This window comes from Castanea sativa, chromosome 3 (assembly GCF_040712315.1).
Source record: "Castanea sativa cultivar Marrone di Chiusa Pesio chromosome 3, ASM4071231v1".
Taxonomy (NCBI): domain Eukaryota; kingdom Viridiplantae; phylum Streptophyta; class Magnoliopsida; order Fagales; family Fagaceae; genus Castanea; species Castanea sativa.
In genome coordinates this window covers 10411755-10420527 of record NC_134015.1, presented here as the reverse complement: position 1 = coordinate 10420527, position 8773 = coordinate 10411755, and the positions used below count along the sequence as shown (strand labels likewise).

At 34.3% G+C, this 8773-nt stretch overlaps 1 protein-coding gene across 1 annotated transcript; it reads right to left on the bottom strand.

Annotated features, from left to right (window-relative positions):
* Nucleotides 1–2968: 2968 nt before the first annotated feature.
* On the bottom strand, nucleotides 2969–6820 carry LOC142626898 (cation/calcium exchanger 5). Its single transcript, XM_075800614.1, has 2 exons — nucleotides 5878–6820; nucleotides 2969–4192 (listed from the first exon to the last, which is right to left on the bottom strand). Exons 1-2 carry the CDS (start codon nucleotides 6727–6729, stop codon nucleotides 3428–3430), a joined length of 1617 nt encoding a protein of 538 aa, XP_075656729.1. The 5' UTR covers nucleotides 6730–6820; the 3' UTR covers nucleotides 2969–3427.
* Nucleotides 6821–8773: the final 1953 nt, after the last annotated feature.

Genomic DNA, 8773 nt, shown 5'->3' with positions numbered 1-8773 from the left:
TCTTTTTTTCTTTTTGAGAAACCCACGTCCAATCTTACCCATCCACCCTTGTGCCTATAATCTCTTTCATATATAAATGATTAAAAATAAAATGTACCTTATTTTTTACTTTCTAAGAATATGAGTTACATAATTTATTTTAGAGGACAACGTGTCAATAACCACTTAACTTGGAAATTTCATTCAGAGGGCACAAATCTTTATAAAAAAAAGACCTAGTCAACATCTAAATATTCGTCACTCCCTTTTGGCAACAATTACTAATTAGTTTAATTACTCATTACTTACTCATTTGAAAACAAGTTAATTAATTATATTTATCAAAAAATTATATTAATAAATTGTAGTTATTTGTGAGGTGCAGCAGTTTGGTAAAGTAATATTGCCACGTGTCGTGCCATACCGAGGCAAGGGCAATTCCGAGGAGATCCCACACTCAGTTGGGGGGTTACATCAGCGGTATGCCACCAGATGAGGACGTACTGTAAAGAAATAGACTAGGAGTGAGGGTTAGCCCTGACATGTTGAGGGGATAGTGGCTGCCACCCCATTTAATGCATCCCACCAAACCTCCTAACCGCATTTATGTGGAAAAAAACTCTTGAATAGTACTACCTTGGTAGCTGTATCTCACAGGAGTTTTGAGAAGGTGCCTGATGGGACTAGCACTTGAATGGTAGCTTGCATGATCAACAAATGGAAGGCTAAAATCATCTAAAATGGTCTATATAAGATAAAAGGTCCCTCGGAGAGAGAGGATTGGAAAAATAGCAGAGTAAAACATTGTAGCGCAAAGAACTGAAACTGTAAACAAATCCCATAGTAATATATTCAAGAATCAATCTCCTCGGACTTGAGAATCTTCTTTCGCAACATTGTGGTTGCCTTTTGTTTTTCCTTGCTTCCTTGTTATTTTTGGCCCATAGTAAACGTTATCTAACCCATAAAATCCTAGTCTTACAGCCCGCTCTCTACAAATTCATTGTATAGGGCTATTTGGGTCTGGGTCTTCTAGTCGTTTGGGCTCGTGGACTCAATCCAAATTATAATTTTTTCAATCATTTTATAAAATAGAACAACATTGCTTAGTTGCTTTCCTGTTATATTTATCTTTTTTTTTTATGTTATTTCTATCATGTTTTTGTACATTTATAGTATGTTTAGATCCCGCTTATTTTGCTAAAACTGAAAATTATTGCTAAAAGTACTGGAAATGGTAAAAGTTAGTTGAAATAGTACATTGGGCTCCTAAATAATGTCAAAAAGTGCAGTGAGACTCATGAATAATAACAAAAATAAGCTAAATAATGAAATAATTTTCATTTTTCATCTATAGCCAAACACACACTTAAGGAGTATCATGGATTGAAGAGTAACATATCATAGCCAAATTGATTGGAGTGGACCAAATTAGACTGAACTAGACTGAAATGGACTAAGGTGGACCAAAGGGACCAAAATGCTATACTGATGTGACTTAATAAGAGCGTAACAACAATAAATGTTACGCTTCAACTTTTAGATATTATATAGATATATAAATGAGTTACATATTGTAAAAAACCATCTTCACAAGTGTGTGGAGATTTGTAAGATGTATAACAATGGTCAAGCTTGTTTTATTTTAGAGGGCAGAGTGTCAATAACCTCTTAACTTGGAAATTTCATTGAGAGGGCACAAATCTTTTGAAAAAACAACCTAGTCAACATTTAAATATTTGTGTAAGTTCCAATTAACTCAACTAATAAAGCCTATTATAGTCAAATAAAAAATCTGAGGTTGAATTTCCGCCTACATCAGAACTAATTAATGTTTTAGTCTAATAATAAAAAACAATTATCAGGAGCAGATTTCATTAGTTAAAACTAATACATATATATATAGCAACAATTTGGCCACAAATACTAATTAGTAATGATTACTTACTCATTTGAAAACATGTTAATTAATTATATTTACAATTATTATTTATAAAAAATATATATTAATTAATTATCTAATGTATAATTTTGATTACCTCTAGCAATTGGGCTTAGGAGTGTGCAGTCAACCCGTCAACCCGCCAAAACCGACCCAACTCAACCCAACCCGCTTGGTTGGATCGGTTTTTAGGCCTTGGTGGGTTGGGTTGGGTTACAAAAAATTTTTTAATAATGGATCGGGTTGGATTTGGGTCATAAAATTTCAAACCCGCCAAACCCAACCCAACCCACCCATATATTTATATATAATATTATAGAATTAATAAATTTTTTAAAATAACTAACTCTTCCTATCTTATATAAAAGCCAATTAGTTCACACAAACCCTAATAAATTACTATTGTTATTTAGTCATTAGTGTTGTTTGCCTTTAAAGAGTTACATTGATACTAATCTTTGAGTTTTTTTAATATATTTATATTTTTTTCTACTCAATTTAATAATAATAATAATTTGTCCAACTCATGAGTTCAACCCGACCCAATTCGACCTATGTGGGTTAGGTTGGACTTATGTTGGGTCAAAAAATCCCCTTAACCCGACCCATGTACACCCTTAATTGGGCTTATCACAACTTTTTGGGTACCCATCAAAGCCTTTGAAATTTGTTAAAGTTTTTTAAAGAAAATTATCAGGTTTATTCTAGGAGTGCATTGGGAACCGCATATTTGCATAGTGTTTATAAAATGATATAGTTTTTGATAACTTTTACTATGTTAAATGTGCGATATAAAATAAATAAATAAATAAAAACCTAAAAGCTAATTTATTTCAAAATAACATCTAGAAGTTAGATTATTTGCAAAAAATAAAAAATAAAAACAGCGGCAAAAAAGGCAAAAAACAAATAAGTTGGGGGCCAAAACACACTCCAAATAAACATTCTTTGGTACAAGGAAAACTTTTGGACCATTGGTTGATGCTAATGGCTGCCGTTGTCCATAGTTTAGAGGATAAAGAAAAACAAAGGATTTTTTTTTATTAAAAAAAAAAACAAATGGTAAATATAAACACAGTAATTAATAAGCTGATGAACATATCTTAGGGAAACTTCTAATACTGACTAGATTGAAAAGCCAACCAAGGCATGTTCAGATGAGCATGAAGGTACAGGCAAGTGACAGCAATAATGGTATATATGTGACAAAAGATTTAATACATAGATATTTTCATATTACAAGTGGACAAGGATAATTCTGATATAAATCATAAAAAAAATTTGGTAGTCAATGCAAAAAGAATCATCTAATCTATGCAGTGGAAAAAAAATTAATTCGACCTATAACCTCTACCTATCTTCAATTTGCAGTCTACTCAATCCTTCCATTCTTCCTCTTTAGCTGCAATCCTAGTTTACCAAGCAGATACCAAAGAGGTAGCAGCTGCATCCTCTCACATTAGTTGGCATTTATCGACATACTCTATTGGTCATATCTCAGAAAATTCACCCAGAAAACTTGGCAATTATTAAGCTAACGGCCATGAAAAGAATATACAGACCAACAAGACAAAACCCCCAAAACCTAGGCACCCGGAATCTGTACCAAATAATCACCAGTAGAGACCCCATCAAGCTCAGTAACAGGAAGACAAATGCAGTCACAATTCCCAAATGAAAATGGAGCTCATAAGCATTTGGATAAACATCGGCAGTTTGTATCACCAAAGCTGTTCCAAGCCCAACAAGCATGTTAAACATTGGCCCAGCAAAGCAACCAGCCATGGCCATTGCAGGCTGACCAGCTTTGGCAACTGCCACATCGGCAACTAGATCCCCCACTGAATTTCCCCATGCAAGTACTGTGAGCCCAAGAAGTGCTGGCGGCAATTCAAGAAGTGATCCAAGTGCTTCAAGGCAGTTCAGCAATTCCCCAGCAATAGTGGATATCCAGAACACACTCATGACAAATGCTATGAGCAGCACAGGTATCTGCTCAGTTTTTGGGGGCTCTTTTTCTATTATGAAGTGAAGCACTGCAAGCGAGGAGCTAGCAAATAGTAATATAAACCAGAGAGGGAAATGGGTTTGTGGAAGGAGAAAAACAATTGGATGATCAAATGGCATGAATGAATTGCAAGCATATAAAAGAGCTAGGGGGCAAAGAACAATATTTGCTGATGCATAGAATCTGCTCCATTCTGAAGGTGTGGTTTGAGGAATAGTGAGCTTTAATAGAAACATGACAGGAAGTTCCCATACTTTTGAGATCTGCATATACAATTTAAATAAAAAATAAAGTAAATACAAATTGAAGGAATATACTTCCAATTGATTCCTGTAAAATAAAACAATTTGAAATTGAACATACACTTTCATGGTATCTCCCAATTCAAGGAGAGTTGAAGAGAATAATAATGCCTACAGTTCTACTTGTCTAGTTCCAAATTGCTAGCATTTTCTTTTATCACTTTTTTGCTTCTTTCATTCAGGTATTTTAGGGTGGAATTTTCAGTACATTGTCAATGTTTCTTTGTTGACCTTCATCTCATTGATCTAGTCTATACATCATCACAAGTTCATGTACACGTATGTCAAAAGCAGGCATGCAAATAAATTTAGTACCAAAGAAAAGGAAAGCTAGGTTACTGATCAGAAGACCCCAGTGACATTTCGAGACTAATCTGTTGAACAAGCACATAGAAACCATTTCTTCAATTTTATTCAACTAGTACACCTTACTCTATCAGCTTTCTCAAATAGGCATTTAGCTTTGTTGATCATTATTGACATACACATTACACAAAAATCCAAGTGTCATTAATGTATTTAGCTTATTGATCATTATCAACATTTAATAGAATGTCACTCTACACTTCCAATAGACAGTACACATACAATAGCCATCAATAGTTTCCACTGGATCAACATCAATGCAGATTAATATTGCTCCATGATCCAGTTTATGAGACAGCTACCCCATGTAATATTCTTACTATCAATGATTTCAAGTATTAACACCCCTTCCATCTACCTGATCAAATATCTAGGACATCTACATAAACTTTTCTCAAAAACTCCTTATAGCTGTATTATTTCCTCAGATTCTTCTTTATCCCATCTATAGAACTAGCTTTAAAATTTATATTGCACACCAGATACCCCAACCATATGTTATGTCGATCCATAAGTAAACCAACACTGCATTTTTCCTATGATCCTTATATATAAAAAAACCCAAAATTCTACAGTACGATTCAACCTTTGGCTCAGGATAATTACAAATGCTATCCTGTAAGTTCTGAAATAATGGTTTAGAATTTGGTTTTGGATGATCAATCCCAATACATATATCATTGTCATTTGTTATTTACGCATATGTAATTATATATGTATATATACACAAGTGTAATAGTTGCTAGTGAGAAACTAAAAGACTTGGATCATTTTCTTTAATTTGTATTTCAAGCAAACAAGCAGTTAAACCGTTTTCTCTATTGTAATAGCATTGCAAGACTACATACACAGCAACAAATTGCATATTGCACTCAAGCTTTAAAAAAGGGGAGGAAAATGAAACAACTACCCAGAAGAAGTTTTTCCTAATGGAACTATGGAAGCATTGTGCTAAACTGCGACATAAGTAAACAAATGATAAGATTAACAACCAAAAAAAAGGAAATCCAATTCAAATTCAAGTCTTTCCCTATGGATACAAGAAATGCCTATAACATGAATAATATAAAACACAATTGGCATCAAGTTTGTCATGATGTAGCTACATATATACTATAAAATCCGATCTAGTTCCCCAAAACCGCTTTCCAATTGACACATGATTACTAAACTAAGCTCATTCTCATGGCAAATAAACTAGTAAACACATAGAACACCAGAAACATACAAAAACTTTAAAAGCATTCCAACAAAAACACAAAGTCTCATCTCAAACATACCATTCCAAGAGCTCGACAGAACCCGAACCTCGGCTTCACTTCCTCCAAATTCTTCGAAACCTCTCCGATCTCACAGTCTTCTTCAACCAAACCCTTCTCCACCTCACCTTCCCCAACCAAACCCACCTCAGCCCCAACCTTCCTCCTCCCTCCACCCAATCCAAAATCCATCCAAAACACAATCCCAACAAAAAACACATAAAACCCAACAAACCCAACAGCCTGCCACAGAAAAATCTCGGCACTAAGATACACATAGAACAAAAACAATGCCGCCACCAAGTAAAACAACACGTCCCTCACAAAAGTCACGGGGTTTAACGAAAAGGGTGCGGCGTAGATTGCCACGAAACCAACAACAAAAGCAGAGACAAAGGTCCCCGCAGAGAGTATTGCTCCGAACCCAGTTCGGTACTGGCCACCTCGGACCGCGGCCACCGATGCGAAGACATCAGGGGCGCCATTGCCTAAGGCCAAAAGAGTAACAGCACCAATAGTTGGAGAGAGATTCAGTTGGTTAGTTAGCTTGGTAGTTACAATGGAGAAGTGGTCTTGGGCGGTTTTGATGAGGATATAGAAGAAGAGGAGGATGAGGAGAGAGAGAGAAGGGATGGAGAGAAATGGGTTTTGGGTGAATAGGCAAGAGTAGTTTAGGAAAGTGTTGGAGTGGGATTTGGAGCAAGGTGGTGGTGATGGTGATGATGTGGTTGGTTTTGTGAGAAGGGATCTGGTAGGGATTGTGGGAAAAGAAGGGGTGTGAGGTTGGGATTTGAGGAGGAAGAAGAGGAGTGTGGAGAGGAGAGAGAGGGAGAGTGCAGTGGTTTTGAGGGACTGGGGAAGAGAGAAGGCCATTCCATGTGAGGAGTTCGCATCAAGGCTTTCTCCTTTGTCAAATCTCTCTCTCTCTCTCTCTGTTTTCGACTGACCAATGTGTTTGTGACAATTTTTGGCCTTTTGTCCACACTTTCATAGTGCTTTCAATTAATTCTTCTTTAACATTTACGCAGAATAAGCATATAATAAATATTTTATAAAAAAAATGTATATAATAATATTTTTTTCTTAAATGTATAAAAGAGGTTTACAAATGATATTATCTAGGCTTTCTCATGCTATCTAATATTTGCAAAGTTATAGTTTCCAATTGACTTAATTGGTAAAGTCTTTAATGGTTAAATAAGAAATTTAGAGTTCAATCTCTGCTTATACCAAAAATCGATTAGTGTCTTGATTTGATAATAAAAAATTATCATTAAGAGTAAACGTCATAAATTGAAACTCCCTTTAAAAAAAATATCTGTATAGTTTTTTGGAATTTTTAGGCAAATCTCTCATCTATATATCATCAATATTTCTATCTCATTCCTATCCCCAAAAAAAAAAAAAAAATCTATCTCAAAAAAGAAATTTTGATCAGCTCAAAAAAAAATTTAAAAAAAAATATAGAGAGAGAGAGAGAGAGAGAGAGAGAGAGAGAAGATGGATGCATAAAGTCCAATAATCCAACAATTAACACGAGGTGACACACAAAAAGGAACCCAACAATATGACAACTTAAAGCAACGTTGATGATATGTATATTGGGCTTTATGCATCCATCTTTCTCTAATTACTTGGGCTCTCGAACCTTAAATTTAACTTCACCAAGTTGGGCTATAGTCATTAAAACATTAGAGTTTATCGAGGAATTACATATGTGAGCTTGACACACTCCCAAAGCCCACAAAAGCTCCTAAATGCTAAAATGTGGTAGGTGCAAGGCAAGTTATGATTGGTTTAATTTCCCCCATCGTTATAAGCAGGTTCTAAGAAAAACAGGATTTTTATAATTTCTCTTATAAAATTAATGCTCATTAAATTCTTCCCTCCTAGTGCCTGTATGGGATGCTTGGAGGGAGTCAAAATATTTTGTTTCATTTTTCCTACTTCACTTTATACTTCACAAATAAAAACTTGCCACATGTTCACCTAATTAATTAAATATAATGGTAGTATTTAATTAATTAGGTGAATATGTGGAAAGTTTTTATTTGTGGAGTATAGAGTTAAATAGGAAAAGTGAAACAAAATATTTAAATTCACTTGGAGGAAGGACTTTACATTTTACTTTGTTTAATGAAAGTTTGGTATTATCAACAAATAATAATAATAACAACAACAACAACAACAACAACAACAATAATAATAAAACAAACGAACTAAGTCCTCAAATTTAGCAAAAGGTCTTGTTTAGACTAAGACTCAACGAAAGCCCATTGCCCAAAAATATTAGTTCTCAAATTTAGCAAAAGGCCTTGTTTAGACTAAGACTCAACGAAAGCCCATTGCCCAAGAATGTCTAACTATCTTAGGTGTGGGATTGGTTCAATTTTTGTTATATTGTGCTTTTTAAAAAAGTGGTGGTTTTTTGGGGTTTTTTTTTTTTTTTTTTTTTTTTTTTTTTTTTTTATACAAGATAGAATTCTACTTTAATCTAATCTAAGTGTATATGTGTGTGAAGCTTCCTCCTAAAAGCTTGAACTCCCGGCTCTTGCTCCCCACACCCCACAAGTACTTATTTAAAAGCGGTTTAAATGTCACTTCCTCATTTATTTCTCACTTTTTGAAATATATATATTTTTTATTCACTATACCTTAGTGACAAATCAGTGATCAAACAAACAATTTTCAAAATGTGGCATTCAAATTTATTATTTTGTGTAAAATTTATATGCAACATCCCTCTTATATGGGAGTGGACCCCACAAGTGAGGAACTCACCCTAATGTGCAAGGGATGTCGTATGTAATAGTTATAGTGTAACAAGACGTATAAAATCATCTTTCATTAAAATAAAATAAAAAAGACCATATTGTGATAAAAAAAAATTAGAAATATTAATAACTTAGTATATTTG